Source organism: Alligator sinensis, unplaced genomic scaffold (genome assembly GCF_000455745.1).
Source record: "Alligator sinensis unplaced genomic scaffold, ASM45574v1 scaffold253_1, whole genome shotgun sequence".
NCBI lineage: Eukaryota > Metazoa > Chordata > Crocodylia > Alligatoridae > Alligator > Alligator sinensis.
Window position 1 is genome coordinate 118104 of NW_005842147.1, and position 21246 is coordinate 139349.

The 21246-nt window shown below is 41.8% G+C and overlaps 1 protein-coding gene across 2 annotated transcripts in view; it reads left to right on the top strand.

Moving 5' to 3' along the window:
* SYCP2L (synaptonemal complex protein 2 like) overlaps positions 1 to 21246 on the top strand; it is a 53102-nt gene that overhangs the window by 18720 nt on the left and 13136 nt on the right. The window contains exons 16-29 of one of the 2 annotated variants that reach the window (XM_006025427.1): positions 1267 to 1327; positions 5209 to 5330; positions 6003 to 6078; positions 6168 to 6249; positions 7577 to 7634; positions 8432 to 8493; positions 11478 to 11529; positions 13280 to 13314; positions 13940 to 13994; positions 15301 to 15457; positions 16498 to 16547; positions 17929 to 18025; positions 19836 to 19918; positions 20083 to 20152. In XM_006025427.1, coding sequence (XP_006025489.1) covers positions 1267 to 1327; positions 5209 to 5330; positions 6003 to 6078; positions 6168 to 6249; positions 7577 to 7634; positions 8432 to 8493; positions 11478 to 11529; positions 13280 to 13314; positions 13940 to 13994; positions 15301 to 15457; positions 16498 to 16547; positions 17929 to 18025; positions 19836 to 19918; positions 20083 to 20152 — 1060 coding nt within the window. The remainder of the gene's footprint in view (positions 1 to 1266; positions 1328 to 5208; positions 5331 to 6002; positions 6079 to 6167; positions 6250 to 7576; positions 7635 to 8431; positions 8494 to 11477; positions 11530 to 13279; positions 13315 to 13939; positions 13995 to 15300; positions 15458 to 16497; positions 16548 to 17928; positions 18026 to 19835; positions 19919 to 20082; positions 20153 to 21246) is intronic. The other variant, XM_006025428.1, reaches the window with a different exon arrangement.

The following is a 21246-nucleotide window of genomic DNA, read 5'->3' on the forward strand; positions in this document are numbered from 1 at the left end:
GGCTCCCCACATATCTGAAAAAGGACTTTTTATTGTCCTTGATGCTCGAAGCTAGCTGGAGTCAGTTGCAGCCTTGGCTTTCCTGGTCTGCTCCCTACAGGACTGGACCAGTGCAGAATAATCCTCCTTGGAGGTGACTCCCATCCTTTGTAGGCCTTTTTTTTTTTTTAGCCTCAGGAGGTCTGCTATGTCCCTGGAGAGCCAGGGGGGCTGCTGTGCCCTCTTGCTGCCTTTCCTCCGAGATGGAATAGACTTAGTTTGTGCATTGACCTTTCCTCCTGAGATGGAATAGACTTAGTTTGTGCATTGGTGTGTGATTACATGAAAAAGGTGAGAGACTTCCAAAGTCTTTGGAGGTATTTTTTAGTTCTTTATTTCAGCCTTCTGTCACAGTATAAGGCACCAACCCAAATTAACAAGTCGATAAATATACAGTAGATATCTGTGCTGCTATGGGTTTGTTTTAAATACTTTTTTTCGACCTCTTCCAATCTGTGACTGCCTACGTAGATGCTGTGGCCTATTAACAGGAAGGAAGATGCTTGTTGCGCCTCCAGACTTTTTTTTTTGTCTATATTGCTCAAAGAGCTGATTTTGAAGCTTAGAAGATGTGGGGAGTGAGGCCAAGTGAGATTAACAAAGCCAAATCAATTTAGTTAATTTTAATTTAAGTAGTTAACTTCAGCTTTTTGTTTTCCACTTTGAAGTACATGGATGAAACATCAGATTCTATTTAAACTATACTTGTGAACTAAAATACCAATAGGCTTTTATTCTATGAGCTCATGAACTAGAGAATGATATTATGGAATAGGCTGTAACATGCACGCAGAGAAAGAGAAGCCTATGGGAGCTGTGAGAACACGATATTGAGATTAAAATATAATTCAGCAGAACTACTGGCAGATTTTAAGCTAATGAAGTACTCTGATAAATAGGGAAGAAAGGAAAGGAGATGTGGTGTAGCAGGGAGGTTGCTTTTGAAGTATTTGAGATCCACACATGTACAGTAGAACCCATACAAGTGCCTAGATATGAAGTGAAACACTATTTATATTTGCATGTGGTTTTTGTTCTTGCAACAAACTAGAGTATTAACAAGTATAGACTGGAGAAAATCACTGAGAGCTGTGTTGCACATGATGGCAATACAGCAGTGAATAATGCCAGAGCTATTTCTTGATGGGAAATTTGGCTTTTGTGGATAATTCCTGATTTATATATATATTTAAAGAGAAATCATTTTAAAATAACTTGTATCAACAGATAATTATGGGTCAAGAGGATCCTGTCAGTGAGGAGGCACAAACAAGACAAAATGGAACATGTGAGTTGATTTGGAGTTATTTTTAATTGTTGTCACTGGCAGAATTTTAGGAATTTTCCATAAAGGTAAAGAAAAGAGCATTTGCAGCTGTAAAAAGTTAAATTTTAAAGGAAAATTTCTAGGTTGCCTTTTGTTCCCCACAATGCAAACTAAGATCCCATTTCTGAATACCTCCAGCTGTGTCAAAATTTCAGGAGCCAGACAGCCCTAGGAAATGGGGAGATCAAAACTATAAGCAAGCTTTAACCAGTAAAATAGGTTTCCTGTTCACCAAAGATGTTGGGGTCCATAAGATTCAGTCCTGAAGTTTTAGGTTTGGATTCAAAGTTTTCTTTTCTTTCTGTAGGGACAGATTCAGTGAAACTGTGCCCCAGATACCCAAGTTCTATTAAATCAATGGCTTCAAAGTTCCCCAAACGCTCCTGAAAATTGTACCCAGTGTCTTCTAGAAGTAATATATTTTTTGTGCTTTATTTTATTTCCAGAGCTTCAGTATCTTCTTCTGACTTTTTTTTTTAGGGTGCTCTCCCCCTATAATTAATTAAATACTTTCAGCACCAGTGAGATGAACTTTTTAGATTTAAATCTTGGTCCCAGCCTTTGCAACTGAAGAAAAAACTAGTTCTTTATGGAATGTTAAATCTCAAGGAATTGTCCCATAGTATTGAACGTGAGAAACAATACTCTTGCACCTCACTGAACCCCTCCCCCCCCCCACCTCTTTTGCTTGTTGGCATAGAAAGAAAAGAAATGTAAATAGTTTGCTGTTGCTTGGTTTTGGGGTTTTTTTTTTCTCCAAGTTAAATCTTTTAAAGTTGGGGCTTGTCTTTGCTAGAAATGTGGTCTTATAAAAGCTACCCTGAAGTCATATTAACTAAGATGATGATGATGATGTAGTTAGAACTGCATAGAAAGATACTTACTATATTTAACATTTGTCATTTGAAAGTTGAATGAATCCCTGAATTTCTGCAAGGTATGTAATGACCTGAGGATACTGTGTTAACTATGGCTTGTCCCTGTTTACACCAATCACAGAGGTTCTTAAGATACCAGCATTAGAAAACTGGGTTAAGCCTATGTTGTAACCTGTATTCTGGAGGGTTAAAATGATGTTGCAAGATGCAGGAATATATAAGATAAAACAGAGACCAGTATTTTATACTGCATCCTCTTGGAGATTTGAAGCTTCTGCAATGTTCCTGTTTGCTGCCATTTGACCCCAAAAGCTTGAAAGCAGTTCCTCTTAGGCAGCATTTTCCTAGTATGTACAGAATACAAGTAAACTCCCACTTTCCCTCTTGTTATCATGGTGTCTTGAGGTTACTTGAGTGCATCAGTAGTGCCTAACACCCTGCACCACTGTTTTCTAGCTCCTGGAATTTGAGACACTAGCTGCCTGTTACTTGGTAATGCCTTTGTTTGGTAGCCTGTTTCACTGCTACTAAAAACAGCTGGAACTGAAGTTCTGTGTGTTCACCAGTTAAAAACCTCAGCTGTGACCATAGCCAACATCAAATGCCTCTGAGGAAGGCTTAAAAACACCCTGACATCTGTAGCAGAAAGGTTGGGGGCAAGGGCAACCAGCAAAGGCCAGAAGCATAGGACATATTCATAATAAAATATTAGGCATAACTATGCCTAGATCATCCCTGACTAGTGACTGTCCAATCTCTTCTTGAACACCTCCAGTGATGGAGAGTCCATGACTTTCATAGGCAGCCTTCCACTGCCTCACTGTTCTAACAGTGAAGAAGTTTTTCTTGATATCCAATCTAAACTTAAATTTGCTGCAACTTCAAGCCATTGGTCTGCTGCCGCCTCTTTGCAGTGAATGAAAAAAGGTGCTTTCCCTCTTCTTTATGGCAGCCCTTCAGGTATTTGAAGACTGCTACCAAATCCCCTCATAGGTGCCTTTTTCCACAGGCTAAACATGCCTAGCTCCTTCAGCCTCTCCTCATTTGGCTTGCTTTTGAAGCCCTTTATCAACCTTGGTGCCTGCCTATGGACCCTCTCTGACTTTTCCCATATCCTTTTTAAAATGTGGAGCCCAGAAATGCACCTGATACTCCATATTGTGCCTAACCAGTGCTGAGTAGAGAGGCACTTTCACATCATGTGTCTTGCACCTAATGCTTCTATTGATGCATCCCAAAACAGCATTTGACTTTTGTGCAGCATTGTGTCATACTGCAGACTCATTTTGAATCTGTCTACTGAAACTCCCAAGTCCTTTTTCGAGTGCTGCCATGCAGTCAGGTGTCATCCACTTTTTTTATTATTATTTGTGGGGTTTTTTATTATTCTTCCTGAGGTGTGTAGCATTTTGTATTTGTCTGCACTGAATTTCATCCTGTTGGCTCCAGCCCAGCTTTCCAGTCTATTGAGATCCTTCTAAATTGCACTTGCTTCCTCCAACTTGTTTGAAGTCCTTACTTGTTGTATCTGCAAACTTGCTCGAGAAGCTTTCTATGCCAGCACCCAAATAATTAGTAAACACCTTGATCAGCACCAGGCCCAGACCAGAACCCTGTGGAACTTTACTGGCTACTGCTTAGAGTCTTTCCCCTTCTAAACTGTGTGCTCTGTTGCTGGAAGGTTTAGATCGCCATCTTCCATGGAACCTAGTTTAAAGACCTCCTTACCAGGTTGGTGAGATGATGCCCAAAGGTGCTGTTTCTCATTCTCGTTAGATGGATCCCATCTCTTGATAGCAGTCATACTCACAAGAACATCTGCCCATTGTCAAAGAAACTGAAGCTTTCATATAGACACCACCATCTCAGCCACTCATTCACTTCCAGGATATGATGGCCTGAACCTTTGCCATCCATGGAAAGAATCTATGAGAACACTTATGCTGCAAGCTCCTTAATTCTTCTGCCAAGAGTCTAATAGTCATCTCTGATCTGCTTATCGTCATTCCTGGCAAGATTTTTGGTGTGTTACATGGACAAGTGGAGCAGGAAGTGGTAGTGGTTGTAAAGATGAATGAGCTTTGCTAGTCTCTGACATTCTAAATTCAGGCTCCAGGCAGGCAGCACACCTCCTGAACCTGGATGACAGATTGGTGCCTCTGTCTGCCCCACAGAAGGGGTTACCCACAACCACCATTCTGCTCTTCCTTCTTGGTGTATTGGGCCTAGAACCCCTGTCCTTGAGGTCTTGCACTTCCTGCTCTCTAGGCAGCTGATTCTTGTGCCTCATGCCTGCAGATGTCGTCTCCTCTGCCTCTTCCTCAGCAGTTCCACCACAGAGAACTTGAAAGCGATTGCTGGCTTCAGTCTGCTCCTCTTCAATTCTGGGGACCATCCTTCTTTGAGTAGTCACCTGTTGCTACTTCTCACTGGAGAGACTAAAGGACAGTACCAGCTCCTCATAACACTTGTTCAAATAATCTTCCTGTTCCCTGAAATGTAGCATGGATAACCATGCTTCCAGCCTTTGAATCTTTTCCTCCAGAGCACACACTAGCTTACATTTGGTGCAGATAAAGTGCTCCTGGCCCTCTGGGAGGAATGCAAGCAGCACATTCGAGTAAGTGGCAATCACTGACCCAGACTCCGTTTGTACCTCCCTTTCCTTCCTGAAGGACACCTATGCTATAAGGAGAAAAAGAGGAGCAGGAGGGAGGAAAAAATCACACACCACAACTAGGCCCTTGTACAGACCCACATGTATGCCCAGTCTCCTGCTCCCTAGAGTGTGTGTGTGTGTGTGTGTGCGCGCGCATGTATAAAAATAAATAAAATATGATTTGCTCGGTTCAGTGGTGTGGTGTGGTCCTGCTCATTCTGGAAGATGGTTTCCTATGTTGAAAGGGAAAGGCCTGTATGGCAAGATGTTTTTGAAATGCTCCCACTTGTACTATTATTTTACAGTAACAACGTGTGAATCCACTTACCTACAGCAGACCAAAGATACTTCAAGCACTGAAAAAACAGACTCTTTATCAGACATCCTGGCATCTCAATATAGCGATCAGTCAGGGACCCCGCTTACAGTAAGTTTGTGGGATTCTGTGGAGAGAGAATTCCTACTCCTTTTTTTTTTTTTAATAGATGTAGTGGGCGACACTTTGAAACGTGCTTCTGTGACTTAATTCCTAAGGCACTGAGGCCTTAGAAAACTATACTTGGTCTTCTGAAATTGGGCATTTCTTGGAAAAGGCAATGGTCTTCTCCCAAACCTAAGCTCAAAAATATTTTGGCTATGTCCTATAGCTGTGCTGCTTTCCCCGCACTCCTCAGGAGCCCTATTTTTTGAGCCTGTGTCCTCAAAATGAAGTGGTGAAGCCACTGTCACTACTGTTCTTGATCTCAGTCTTGCATACTGGAAGTAAGTGGCAGGGTGCTCCCTGAGTAGATTTGTGCCTTGTTTCTGGCTTTGACATTAGCAGAGCTGGGAGCCAGTAGCTTGGGGCCTGGTTGAGGCAGCATCTGGGAGCCTTGGGGAAGGAGTGTAAACAGTCTGTTACTCCTGCTGAGAGTCTTCCGGTTCTCAGTGTGACTGAGTAGAACCATCATGCATCTACTTGCACAAATTTAATGTTTTCTTCCCATAAGATTTAGGCAATATTTATGAACAATTGTAAATACTTCTGTATTCTCTGTTGATAGTATTGCTTATCCACTAGCATCACATGCTTGGTTCATGACTTAATTTCTTTGTTTAGCGGATAACTAGTTCAAGTGTAAGTACAAGCACAGCAAGTCAACCAACTGAGATGGGTGTTACTAACCATGTGCAAGGTCAGGCATGAATTCTTATACTTCATACGTAAATGATATTTGTAAATGGTTTGCCTTTATAGTCTGCAAAAACAAAACTCTTTCAACAGCTCCAGAGACTGAAGCAGTAGTTTCCTTAATACCCTCTGCAAAGTTTAAAACTCCTTCCCCAAGAATGAGTGATAAACCCAGGTAAGTGATTCTGAAGATTAAAGATCTAATCTAAAGTGTTCACATTCTCTGAATGTTTCTGTGTGTTTCTACTTCATAAAATATGCTGAGACCAGTTTTTTTTCTAAATGAAAAACTCCCCTTTACCACTTGAATAGAAAAGGGGGGGAAATGCTGCCTACATGTTGTAGTAGAAAAACTAAAATGCAGGACTCCTGGCTGCTGTTTGTACTCTGCTGTCAGCTTGTTGTCATCTTTACTGCAGTTTCCCAATTTAATCCTCCTGGAAAAAAATATGAAACATCTGTTATTTTTAACTTTTGCAATTTGCTCTGAGCCCCTTTGATTTACACTGTCCTGGATTTACACACAATCTTCTTTAATGCAGCATGTCACTACATTTTTTTTGCCTACAATACTCTTTCTCCATTATTAGTGTTAGAGAGTAGTAACTGCCTTGCTTAGCAGGTATTTTGGGCATAATGGTTATCTCCCCTCCTTTAGCAATCTTTTGAGTTATTGTTTGGGGTAGGGGTGCACCAACAGAGATTTTGGGGGCTGATGGCAATGGCCAATTTTTCAGGAGGCATATCTGCTGATACCGATTTGGATTTCCGATACCAGCCTGGCAGCTTGGAAAGCTGAGTGCAGCTGGTAAGTCTGGTGTGGTGGAAGGGGGCGGGGGGACGCAGATCAAAGCCCCTGTGGTGAGGGAGGAGTAGGGCTCAGGCTGGGGCAGGGGCAGGACCTGGGACAAGTACTGCCCAGCTGGGGTGGGTATGGGATGGAGCCATGGCTTGTCCAGGAAAAGCCCCAGCCCACCCTGCCCTGTGCAGATCTTGGGGCACATGCCTTCCCCCCCACCATGTCCTCCTGGACCAGTAACAGGAGCTGCGCACCTCCCTCCCTGCACCGCCCCCCCCCCCGGACAAGCTGCAGCTCCGTCCTGTGCCCGCCCTGCCCTAGCAGGGCAGCTTTGCCCCCCAGCTCTAGTTCCACTTCTCTTTCACCACAGGGGGCCTTGATCTGCACCTCCCACACCCCTTCCACCTCTTCAAGGTGCCAGGCTGTGCTCCTCACCGCCTAAAAGCTGCACTGCAGCTGCACGCACACACGGGCACTTATTGGCCAAATTATCTGCCACATCAGACCAATTTCTGATGTGATCAATTTTTTTTTATATCGGTGCCGATCTGGTATCGCACTGATGTATTGGTGTACCTCTAGTTTGGAGTTGATGGAACTATTGATTTCATTGGGGGGGGGGTTCCCCCTCCCCCTCATAAAGACTTACGTTGGCTTTAAAACTAATAGTACTTTGGAAATGTTCTTTTTTTCTTGTCCATAGTGAGTTACCTGTGGCAGAAGATCCTGATATTCAGGTTGTGAGAGAACTTTCTCCAAAGGTATGCTTTTGCAGGGTGAAGCGGGGCATGAGGAAACAGTACATTTAACATATGTGGAAAGCAGGAGGGGGAAATCCTCCTAAGTGATCATTGCTTTCCTGTGAAAACTGCAAGTAGTTCATGTTCTAATAATGATTACTTATAAGTAAGACTCTTTGATACGTTTGTGTGCAGCACCTAGCACAAAGTGGTCCATGGCCGGAGCTTCTAGGAATTATTAAGTAACTAATATTTTTCACCATAGCTACTTTCTCCATTGTATTGCAAATGTGAAAAGCTTTAAAAACAATCATGTAACATTTCCATCATAAGTGCCTGAAATCAGGCACCAAAAACATATTTAGGCACTTAGCCTGATTCCTCACCTCTCCCACCTTTCTTTCTCCTTCAGAAAGATCATACAACTGCAGATCCATGTGCACCTTAGGCCTGTTAGGGACCCAGAAACAAGTGGCATTTGATTTTTGAAGTGGGTGTTTTAGATGTTTGCTTTAACAAGTGTCTGACCAGAAATGCCCGTGTTTTGAAGACTTGTCTTTTTCAGGACCGGCCAGTTCAGGCCCACAGCTGACACCCAGTTCAATCTGTGCTTACCTTGGGAATAAATTTTTAAAGATGTTAAATGTTCTACCTTCTTTGCTGTTCTTTTGTGTGTTCCCTCTCTCCTTTGCCTTCCCTAGCATCTTTTTAGCTTTATGACTATGAAAAGAATCCTGCTAAGGGGAGTGTCTCTTTCCTATCACTTTAATTGTAAGTAATAGTTTTACCTACTATGCCAGTCTGTATCTCTTTTTAAGGATGATGCATTGGAGAAGAAAAAACAAAGAACAAGCTTGGTCAAGCAAATGATAGAGCTGAAGTAGGTATAGAATTCTTACAATGTATCAAATGTTGGGTGCACCATATTTTGAAACCATTTTAAAGCTTTCTGCATCAACATTTAATGTTAAAACTAGATTAAGTTTTAAAAAGTCATATCAGCAACACTTAATGGTCTGAACAGAATAGCCATGTTCTCTTTTAGGGTGGATTAGAAAAGATCAGTCTGTTTTGAGGGTTTTGTACACCTCTGACCAGTGCTTCAGGGGAAGATGTATAATCCAGGGCTTGTGCCCTCAACAGTGGCAGGGGGCCATTCTTGTGCTCCCTCTAAATTGGCCCCTGAGGCTAATGCCTGCGTTGCACAACCCTCGTTTACACTACTAATGTAATCTGACCACATTGTCAGTACTGCATTTAGCTAGGCAGTATTGTGCTATAGAGCAGTGGTGGCTGACCTTTTTTTGGCAGGTATGGCACAAAGTAAATCCTACCTTGTCCTGGAGTGCCACCCCAATAATCTTTCCCTGCTCAATCTGTTGCTCTGCTCTTCCTGGTCCCAGCCTGATCTGTCTCTGTTCCCTACTGCCTCTTGCATGTGCCACATTCCCCATAGAGGCTACCCATGCTACTAGCAGGCTGCCTGCCATGGTTTGGCCGTAGGGGGAATTTCATGAACCCTGGTGCATAAGTTCAATGTGAAATAATTATTTGGAAGTTAACTCTCTTATGACTGTAGGTGACTTGGTTCACATATGCATAATTGACTCTGATTTATAGAGTAAGTTATCATGCCACATTGTGTCCCAAGTATTGTCTTTATTTCCCCCCCCCCCCCGGGGGGAAATTATTTTATATTTTGAATTCACTTCCTCTCTTTGGAGAGGCCTATCCATCTGCTGGCATAGTCTGGTCCTGGGAGGCAGAGGAGAACCACAGTACAGTGTTTTCAAACTGTGCTCCTGATTCCCTGGGCTGTGGCTTGCACTGGGAGCACATCTTAGGCAGAGCCCCTTCCCACCACTAGAGTGGCATCCATATTGTTCTGTCAGCCACTCACAGGACAGAAGTTTGGAGCAGTCCCTCCAGGAGAGAGGATGGTTCTGCTGCATTAGAGGGGCTTTAAGCACAAATGCACCAAAAGTATTGCTGGTAGAACGGGAGCAAATTTAAGCTTTGTAGTGTAGATTGAGTCTTGAGTTCTTTGGCCTGGAAGAGCAGGTTCTCAGCATACTTGAGTACCACTTGTCCAGGGATCCGATTGTTAACATCCAACCAAATTTATAGAAAAGTACTGATTTTATTTTCAGTTCTGAAGTGGCATTTGTGAACTACCAGTATACCCAAAATAAACTTGAAGCCGTGGGTCTAAAAGTGTAACAACTGTTTGAGTGTCTTTGGGAGGTATTGACCAGATGGAGCAGCCAGGACCCTTTTTTTCAGTGCATTGAGATGATTCAAACATCATCGCCATCCTCTCTTTCTGAACAAAGTCAGCTTGTCCTCAAGCATTTCTCTCCAGTAAAGCACAGGGCAAGCAAGGCAATAAACAGCTACATGTGACCATTAGGGGAGGTGGGGGAAGGGTGCTTGGTAGTGTTATGATGGCTCAGTTTAATCTTGTAGCTTCATAACTCTAGATACTACATTTGTGGGTTGTTGTGTATTATTTTGTTTTTTGTTACTGGTGAGAGGTCCTTTCAAAAGGTGGAGAGGGAACCAGTTTTAATTGATGGGCTCCATCTAGTGGGGATAGACTGTCATTCTTACCTATTTAAGATCTGCCTATGCCACTGGCAGCGGTATAACATGGAGAGATGCCTGACTTGGCTTTAAAATCCCCAGTCTGGGTATCAATGGCTAGCTAAAGTCCCACAGGGAATTCAGTGCTGCTATAACTAGTTTGTTTTTGGTACTCAAACTAATTTTAAAGGTACCTTTTATGTTACCTGTAAATGAGAGAGCTTAGTATGTTCTCTCAGACGTAGCTTTCATCTCTAAAATCTGAATTCTTTTCTTAGTCTTAATCTCTTTGGAGGCCATACCACTGGAGTCTGAAGCCAGGCAAAATGGGGAAGAAATATTGCCAAAGCTCATTTGTCAGATTTTACTGGGTGTTAGCTCAGGTTGTTGTGAGGACTAACTACCAGGGAAAGTTCTACAGTTTTTTAAAATATGGAAATATTGCTGAATATTGTAATGTATTATGGCAGGTGCCTCCTGCCAAAGCAGGGCTGGCTTCATAGAAACAACATGGAAAAGACAACACACACCACTGCCTAGCCTCAGTCATTCCGCTTTTTCTAGGGCTCTGGCCAGTATAGTTTAAAGAAACATGGCTTTCACCTCCTGATTAGGAATCCCTAGCATGGAAGAAGGGGCTATTTCTCTATATCACTTGCTGTATATACTACTCTTCTGTTTTAGTAGAGAACATTTTTTTAACCTAACTAGTAGTGTTTTTACTAGTTACTAAAGTCTAAAGAAATTGTATCTCTCTTCATTTTTATTGTGAATTACTTCTGTTTTCAATAATAATGGGATACGAGCTTTCTGTATCTGGATGCTTGCAGAGGTGTGACCAGAAAGCAACCATTGAAAGGTGGAATTCTCAAAAGCACCCTGGAATAATGTCTCCCTGAGATTCACCTAAATACTTTTGAAAATCCTACCTTTATAAAGTAATGAGGGGCTTTTTCCTTGTTTAACTATTACTGATTTATGGGGGACTAGAGAAATAGTTAAAGAAGTTTTTGCAGCAGTTGCAATGCATTTTTAAACACTATAGAATTCTTCAAGAATATGCATGAGAATTAAATAGTAGGAAGTGAAGAGGAAATGGGTAAGAGGACGAGAGAGAGCCAAAACAGGCCCATGTGTATGTGTCTCTAAGTATTAATTATACCGCAAATAACAAATATCTGCATTGGTTCAATATTCTACTTTTTAATGAAATGTATACAGGCTTGTTTTTCATAACTGTGCCACAAATTCTTCATATATTTTGTACACGTCACCTTGTAGGGAGGATTCTTACAAGTTTGAAACTTCATCAGACCCTGGAAGTCACGTAGAGGTAAAGTTGGGGCAAAAATGTCTAGGAACCTAATTGGAGTATGACTTGTTTTATGTAAAGATGTCTATCTGGCAAATGATGGTGGGGAGTTGCTTTCAGTAGGCTGCATTTCTTACTATAGAAGAGGCAAAAAGCTCTTTTGAGGGGATTGAACTGGCTCCCAATAAGCTAGAATCAGACAGTGAGTAAACAGACTTTTGAAAACCAGGGACTTGATACCCTTGTCTCACTTCGTAGGAGTGGGTATAGATGTAATTGTGTGCCATAATTGTTACCTGGTGAAACTAGCTACAGGTTAGGGTACTTGTTATGATTTCCTGTGACAGAATTGGTTGTTTTATTTATGACTTTTTTTTTTAATGGATTGTAAGGAAATATAACATTTAACAGCTTTTATTGTATATAAAAGTTGCAAAGAATTACTCAGAAGCTAGGCGGTACCAGAATTAAGGCTGCCTGTACAACTTGAATTCAGTCCCTTTTAACACGCATGTGCACGAGTCTCTAATTACATGATGACATACTATTTTTTCCACAGACCCCCTGCATCCTTTAGTATGCCTGGAAAACTGGCTGTGGGGATAAGATGAGATTGTGTATGAGGGAGGCTGTATTCTGTAAGACTTCTGCCTTGCTTGTAACAGAAGCTGGAAGGTGTGGAGTGAATAAGACAGAATTTCAGGAGAAGTAGTGGTCTCCTATTTAAGACAGTTGATTGCTTGACTGAAATCTTATTTGTCAATGCTGAACACTAACTTCCATTATACCTGAATGTGAGCTGTGCTTCAGAGATACAAAGAGCTGTATGATGCTGAGTACTTGGCTGGGGTTGGGGGAATGGGGCCTAGAGTATCTCAGGTCAAGCTCCTAAAATTAAAGGGTTATTTTTTGTGTCTTTCCCTTTTTTGGGGGAGGATGGGGTGTTTGGAGGACAATGCTGTCTCATTCAACAGGAGTAAGTAATTGTTTGAAATACTCTGATACTATTGTGATGAGTGACATGGAAAAGCTCCATGAGGAGACTGAGAATTTAACTTCAAAAACTGGCTTTGAGTGCCATAGAGTAGACAAGACCTTGGCTTGCATATGGAAGAAGAAGACCTTATTAAGTGTGCACCTGCCTTTCTGTGCACTGAAATGACAGGGATTTCATTTAAAAACAAAAACAAAGAAAGTGTGATCATGTAATATAGTATGAGCCCAATTAAGACCACCTTAATTCTGGCACTTCCTCCTTGTGGTGTCTGCCTCTGCAACCTTGTACTGATTCTGAATGTAATGTCAAATTGGCCTCCAGTAGCCAAGATCAGATTACTAAATATCATTGCTCAAAGAGCTTTCATCTCTTTTGTGGTAAGAAAAGAGCTGTACTACAGCATCTGTTGCTTGTAATACTCCTGTTGCAGCTGCAGCAACCAGAAATGTCTTTATGATTTCAGTCATGTCATTACTTTATTTTGATTTACATGGAGCTCTGAAAGTATGTTAAGCTACATTCACGTTAACTCTTCTAAGCTTGGTTCTATATATAGCTCCTACCCCTATCATGGATCTGTTGTTCTTTCTTCACATTGTCTGCCATTAAACTAGACTTCCTGCAACTCTTAATATTGCCACTAGCTGTCAGCATAAATCCCTCCTTTGACAGATGCTACACTATTTTTAAATAAGCATACCTACTTTTATCTAGTAAAATTAGAATGCTTATTCTGTGGGATATTGGAATTTTGAAATGTAGTTTCTTTTTTAGGTAACTGAAGCAAAACAAAAAATTCTTGGCCAAAGGTACAGGACCATATATATACTTATATCTTGCATGATAAAGAACACAATACTTTTTACAAAAAGCAACTTCTCCGTTAATTAGGAACAAAAAAGAAAGTGCCAATGTATTTTTATTTATTTAATGTTTTTTCTTAAAGATGGTAGTTCTGGAGACCTTATAGCTATCTAAGTAGTTTGTCACAAATGGGGATATATATAAGAGTTGATGAGAAGATGATAGTTAAGACTGGGTGAATTCTGCTCACTTTTAACAGTGGGACTCCTCTTACGAACATCATATTTACCCAAATCCAAAATGACTCTAAATAATTATCGCAAGTAGTATTAAAAATATTCTATACATAGAAATTGTTATAATTTTCCATGTACAGAACTTAATTATTGGAGGGTCATCTTAAATTCATCCTTACCACCACTACAGTGGGGAAAGTGTGGCAGATGGGTGGGCAGGCAGGCAGTGGGGGTGGAGGGGGTGGCAGCTTGCTCCCTAAAGCTTGGGCCCGTCCCCACTCCCTCATTCCCCATCCCACCACTTACCCTCACTCCAGCACCAGCAGGCTCCATAGCAATGTTGTTAAGTTTCTTTGATTAGTTGTAATGTACACAATTTTGGGTTACCTAACAGGGTTTATGAAAATGGAAGTGCAAAACGAGAATCAGGCAAAGTTGGTAGAAGACTGGTAGGTAGCTCGTATTTTCCTGTGACAAAGTACTTGTGGAGAATATTGTCTATTGAGCAATAAACATGACTTGTTTCTACACCTAAATAAATAATTAGGCTTCTCCCAAGACATTAACTGGGAAACCTCCTATTCCCATTCAGAGTTACTCCACACTTCCCCCTCCTTTCACAAACATGTTGTGGACTCTAGTACTTGTGACTAGAAACTTTCTGCATGGCTTTTGACCACCACTGAATTGGTTTTCTTGTGCCTGGCGCTCTGGATTGAAGTTCAGGCAACTGATTTGTAAAAAGGCTGGCTAGGCCCAGCATGGAGCAAGGGCCTAGAATGAATGATAAAGGTGGAGAGAAGACCTGGTTCTTGTTGATGGGTGGCTCTGGACTGTTGGTGCTGCTTAATGACCTGTGACTTGGAGGGGCTATGAGGCTGTCGGTCCAGCACTTTTTTTATTAGCCTTAAGGCCGCATACACATTTTAAAGAGGCAGCAAACCTGCAAAATCTTCATTTCATGGTATGACAGTGGTGTGTTAGTGCTGTACCATTGCGGGTCAGAAGTTCTCTGCAAAAAGAAATTCCCAGTTTTTCATAGTGGGAGTAGAGGGCTTGCTGTAACACCCTGGTCCTCAGGATAGCTGTTGTAGCTAAGATTAGCCACAATGTCCTAAATTGTGCTAGTTAGCAGCTGACTCCAGGGCCATTTACCTGCTCATAATAACCAGAGCAACAGTATCACTTTTGGCTACATCGCTTTGCAGCCCTGGCATGCTGGAGTGTTGGGGTGCTACTGCAGAAGGCAGACACTCAACGCTATGCACTAGCTGCCAAATCCCTTGTGCTGTATTGTCTCGTTGCCTCTTTCCACTGCTGCAGTGGCCCAAAGAGGACTGGTTCCACTCTTCTGTCTAGAACTGACCTCTACTATTTGATTGCTGTAACCAAAGATTAAGGGGGAAAAATAATGCTTTCACATTGCTAATTGGCTCCTTTGGCACCCTGACCATCATACAGCCAGTTTCTTTTTCTGTTTGGGGTTTCTCATAGCAATAAGGGTGTGTGTGGGGTGGGGGGAAGTGGGGCTTAAAAAAAAAAAAGCTATTACAAAAACAGGACTGGTGGGAGAAGGCGTTGTTGTAGCATCTCATCTCTTACTGCTGTTCTGACCCAGACTAAACAGCTAGCTATTTAATTCTTTTGAATGAGTTGTATGGGTTGTGCTGAGCTGGGTGTTTGCTACTGGGCTAGTTAAAAATGGCAGTGCAGTATTTCTGGGGGGAGTTGGAACTGACTTCTTAGTGTCTTTAGTCTGATTATAGGAAGCATCTTTTCTCTGAAAGTAACCATGAAACTACAAGCAATAGTCAGAGTGAAAAAAGCTGGATCCTTGATTCTCAGAAAAAACCATTGCTGAAAGCTCAGGACTATACCCGGAGAAGGCCAAGGCTCAGAAGTAAGTTGAAAGGTGAGTGCAATATGTTGCGTGGCACACTCTCTACAGTGAAGTAAAACAGAAGACTGAGTCCAAGTTGGGGTTACTCAGCTTCTGTGGGACTGAGGCTCCATCTGAGCAATGCTGAAATCCTGCTGGCTCACCAGTGGACTAGGACACTTGCTTATCCATGACTTGAGTGGGAGTGCATCTGCCATGCAAAATGCTTGTTTGTAATCCGTGTGTGAGATGAGAGAGCGCAGCTCAGGTAGTGACTGTTTAAAGTGCTGCTTTCTATTTTTTGCCCAGCAAAAATGAGACGGTCTTTCCTTGTGGTCTGTAGATCCAGTTGCAATTTTCCATTGCTTTGTCCTGTTCACAAAATGTGTCTCTACAGGGCTGCATCTTCAGACCCTGGGGAAGCTAATGCAGAAGGAGGTTGCCTTCTTCCTTACTTGTGTAGATTTACAAGTGCCTATCCTCTGCTCTAGGTACTCTTGTGAGAAAAGAATAAAATGGACATTGTAAGCTTTGATAGTGTCTCCCACTTAAAAGTTTGTTGCATGTTATGTCTGTTATCAGGTTACACATAGGCTGTTAATATAACCTCTTCAGGGCATGGTAGATCCTCAACTATAACATCTGTTTTCCCATCTTGTTGCATGAAGTCTGTGCAGGTACTCATGGACACTCGGGGGGGGGGGGGGGGGGGGGGGGAGAGTTTGAAAAAGGAAGGAAGATGGTTGGGAGGGAGGGAAGAGCTTCAGGTTGAGTTCAGTGATGGTCCTTCAACTTGGTTTCAGTTTCCATATCTGTCTGCCAGAATTCAGATGACAGTCTTTCAGGTAAATAGCAAGGTCTACCTCTTTCTTTGGGTGTAGAGTGGCAGCAGTCTTAATGTAACTTGTGATTTGTATTATTAGGCAATTGGGGGAAATAAATAAGTACAATATTAAGTCTTGTAAGTTCTAAGAAAATAAAGCTGTCTCATGAGGTTTTAATTTGACTGGTACAATGTCAGCAGCAATGGAGTCACCTTTGTGCATGTTTGTGGTTTTTGTTTTTTCCTGTAGTGTTGCCATTGTCGTCTGCAAGTAGTGGCAGTGATTACCAGACAAAGAAAGTAAGAAGCTATTATGATACTTGGACTACACCTCTACTAAAGCATTACTTGTATGAAGTACATTTATGTGCGATTTTGAATTACTGCTTTCTAGTCAAGGTTATATGTTAGTATTAAAATGCATCTACAATAACCTGGTTTTGAAAGGACATGTATTGCTTAATTTACACAACTAAAGTAAAGCTAGACTCTCTAGCTAACTGCCTATAGATTGCATATCAAAGTATGCACAGGCACTTGTAGTCCAGGAAACCCTTCTAAATGTTACCTAGTTAAACCACTGCTATGCTCTTTGAATTTTTTCCATCTACATTTGCAGTAGGAGTGTGTTCACTAAGAGCATCTTTATATACTGAATGTAGCTGAAAATACATACATCTTTGAAAGGTTAGAGGTATAGGGTTTTATTCTGTTCTAGCTTTTTTTTTCTTCTGTTTTCAATTTAAGTCATAGCACAAATGGGAAAGTGTAAAGTGCTCTCAAACAAGTTCCCTTTTATTTATCTGTAATTTTGGGAAACAGGGCAAAAATAAGCATGCATAATTCAAAACTGGGGAGACTTCTGAAGGTCATACATTTCATTCCAGAAAAGTATTGAAGAGTTGGAGCGTATTCCAGAACCTGAAAATGTTGTTACACTTCATCTCTGCTTCCTTTTCATTTCTCTGTTAGGTAGTTTTCTGGGCCCATATTCCCAGACATCCACATGGTCCCTATACGGATTGTGATCTCACTCAGTGGCTCAAAAATGCTGAACACAAGTTAGGCTGTAGAGCAGGGGCGGGCAATTATTTTGGGCAGAGGGCCGCTTACTGAGTTTTGGCAAGCCATTGAGGGCTGCATGACAGGCAGCCCAGGGCAGATTAATATGAATTTTCTAAAATTTTTAGGGGCCCTGCGGGCCAGATGGAACAGCTTCGCAGGCCGCATCCAGCTCACGAGCCGCATTTTGCCCACCCCTGCTGTAGAGGCTGCATAGTAGAGAAATAAATGTGGAAAACTGATAACACTTGGTCATGAGTCTAAGGAACACTGTATAATGACCAAGAGACTTGTGAATGCATCATAAATAATGTTATGAGTTTGTTTGTTTGTTTTCCCCCAGATTCCTTAAGTATTGCTTTCCTCCTGCTCTTGGTTCAACATATAGTGAGTCATATGAACAATGACCTGTATGTGCTAAAATGGAAATGTTAGGGGTGCATCTTAATTTTAAGTACGCAAATCTCCTTGAAAGTCAAAGGGGTCCCTGCCCCCTTACATGATTCAGTGCATCTCCCTGTAAAAGCCTCACTAGACAAAATGAAAGCCTGTGTAATGCTACTGTTTGTTACACTGTCTAAACAAAATAAGTTCTTTTTAAAATGCAGCTGTATTTTAGGTTGGAGTTTCCAGGCCGAGAGTACATCAGGATATACTGAGGAAAGAAACTAAATCCAGTACAGCAACGCTTGATTTGTCTGCAGTGAGATCTCCTGGTATTTGAGGGTCTTTTTTTTCCCCCCCCCACTCCAGAACCCATACAATCTACTAAAAAAGTTCATGTATACGCATGGCCTCCTCCCACGTCTTTGCCATTAATCTCCTAACTTCTGGTGCCTCTTTTAGCAGCTGGAATGCTTCACTAGTGTTTGTAAGTAAAGTGTTTTGAAGAGGGTAAGCACCAGACAGTTGCTCACTGTTGTACTTTCATGGTACATAGATTCCATCCCTCCAGACTACTTGGTTCAAGTCTTTGCTCAAAAAAGGCTTCATTCTGTTTGCATTTATACTTTGTGCCAGGCTAGTTTGCTCATTCTCAAACTTCCATTACTAATGGTTTGGGGGGAAGCAGTTACATGAAGGCTTTGGCACTTAATCCATGGGAATTAACATACTCAGTTCCTAAGTTTTATGGAAATTTTAGAATTCTCTTCCCTGCATAGGGTTCTTCCATTGTAAAGAGGTTATTCAAGTGTTTTGGAATGTATATGCAAACTCCTCCCTTTCCTTCCCTCCTCTTCCCCCCTCCCCAAAGAAACCTTATCACAGTGCTGGTCTCTTACTTTCTGTTACTAATACTTTTTCTGCTGGTTTGAAATCCTTGTAAACTGAAAGAATTTATTGCTGTCTACTATTTCTTTTTCATGATCTTATACATTACAGGTACTATGTAGCAGAGTAAAGTACTCTCCCACAGTGCATGTGCAGATGGAAACTGGGATAGCTAGGGCATGAAGGTGCTAGCTGCCAGCTAGCCCTGCATTGGAGCACCCTCATGCTCCAGCTGCGTCCTCCACAGAATGTTGAGCTGGCTTGGAGCAGCCCTGGGCTGGCCAGCTGACTCCCCACCCACCCCTGAGTCCCCTGCCAACCAAGGCTGCTGTGACCTGGCTCCATGTGCTGTGTTATTGGACATGCATGCAACTAACACCCAGGAGCAATGAATTCCAGTGTGATATGCACCAGAGTTTATTGCTACATTATTTGCACATGTATATATTAAGGCTGTGCAAAATTTTGCTGGCTGTTTCGATTCGACACTGTTTCGACTCATTTCAAGCTCAAAACAGCGAAATCAAATCGAAACAAAGAGCTTTGAAACCGCCTTGAAACAAAACAAGGCTAGTTAAAATGTTTCGAAGCCGCCAGCAGCAAGGTGGTGGGAGACAGAGGAGAACTGGGGCTGCGCTCCCAGCAGGAGCCGGGAGCGCAGCCCTGGCTCTCCCCATCTCCTGTCTCTGGGCTGCAGGAAGCCGATCACAGTGCAGGGGAAGGGAGCTGAGCCTACAAGTGGGCTGGGGATGGGAACAGCAATTGGGCTCAGTTCCCTTCCCCAGTCCCAGGCAGCAGCACTGGCTTCCCTCCCACATCTGGCAAGCAAATCGGGGGCCCACAGCCCTGATCTGCCTGCCAGATGAGAGAGGCTGTTTTGAGCTTCTCCATTATACCTAATGGGCAAAACGTTGAAACAGTGTCACTGTTTTGACAAAGCAAAATGGAGCAGTTGTTTTGAATTGAAATGAAATTCGAAATGAAACGCTGTTTCCTCTTGAACAGCCCTAGTAGATGTGTTCACAGAGTGCTACTGCAGCAATGAAAAGTGGAGGAATTTCTGTAAACTGCAAGTGAAAATACAGTAGCCTTTTTTTTTTCTTTTCCCCTTGCATCAAGAAGGTTACCAAATTTTAATATTCTGTTTAATATGTGCAGACAATTACTTTAAGTATACAATTTGTTTCTTGTTGCTTTCATTACTTGGCTAATGGTATCTGCTTATACAACTGAAGTACTTTTTTTTGTTTTCAGGTGACTTAGAAACAGAAGATCTTACACTACCATTTAATGAATCTGTCCGTGGACATTCTGACACTGGAGAGGGGATGTCCCAGGTGCAGTGTACAGTACTGTGGCATATTCTAATGAATTGTTTTAGATGATTTCTAATACTGTTAGTTTGTTTAGCAAGATGCTATCAGGGTAGCTTTTGCTTTTTTATTCCACAGCTGATGTTTTGCATGCAGTACCTTCACTTCTATTTTTCCTTTTTCTCTAGAAATTTGAGAACATGTCCAGTAAACTAGCACCAGATTATAAAAAATACAGGAATAAAAGAAAAGTCTCAGGTATAATGACTAAACGTCTTGGGGAGGGGAGGTGGGGTAAGGGAGGGAAGGGGGACAGGGTATGTAACACCTTTTCAAAAGCATAAATGGGAATTAAATACTCAAATGTCTTTTCTTTCAAGGGCCCCAAACTGGGAAATCTCTTTTTGAATATGAAGTTTATTAATATATTCCATTTTCCCGTTGTACAAATTGTTTGTTCTGTGCTGTAGTTGTCTGTCTGTCTTTTTTTTAAATTCATGGCGCATATTCTCATGTTTTATTTTTTGGGGTAGGGGGAGACAGACCAGAAATGCTAAAATCTAAGCATGTATTGGAATGAATTTTTTAAAAATGCACACAACTTGAGGGATAATGTAATTTAAATTGGAATCTCTCTCTGAAATGATCAGTCTATATCTCAGATAATGCCTTAGTTTTTAAGTTAACCTTATTTTTCTGGGCCCTTTCCAGGAATGATACTTTTATTGTTACTGCACTTTTTCTATTAAACACAAAGTATTTGCACCTCTGGAATTTGCTGCCATCTTATAAATGCTGGTGTGTGGAAAATTCAGTGGTTGGTTGTTGTTGTTGGGGTTTTTTTGTTTTTTGTTTTTTTGTGTGGCTTTGTCAGCTTTCTACAGCAGCTTCATTGGTTACCTCAACATATTTGTAAGGTAGTGGGTGATGAGCAGGTGTCTTATGTGTTTTATAACTGGCATTGCTTCTTCAGAGCCATTAGTAATCTTTCTTGCCAAGCATGGTTCCCCGTCCCCGCAACCCCTCCCATCCCTAATAACATTTCCGTAAAGCAGACTTCCTGGTTCTTTAGAAATAGGCAACTTTGATTGTCATCTCACTTCTGAATCACTTTACCCCCTGATACCTCAACATTTCAAATCAATAGAATTCAAATAACTGGTTGTTTAATTATACTGGGGAAGAACAATGCTGGCACATACTCCATGTTGGCACAACAAAGACTCTCTAGACCAGGGGCAGGCAATTTTTATTTGGGCTGTGGACTACGTAGGCACTTCTTCTGGGTTGCTGTTACAAACTGGTCAGAAGCTGTCTCCCCCCCCCCCCCCCCCCCCCCCGCCACCCAGCCC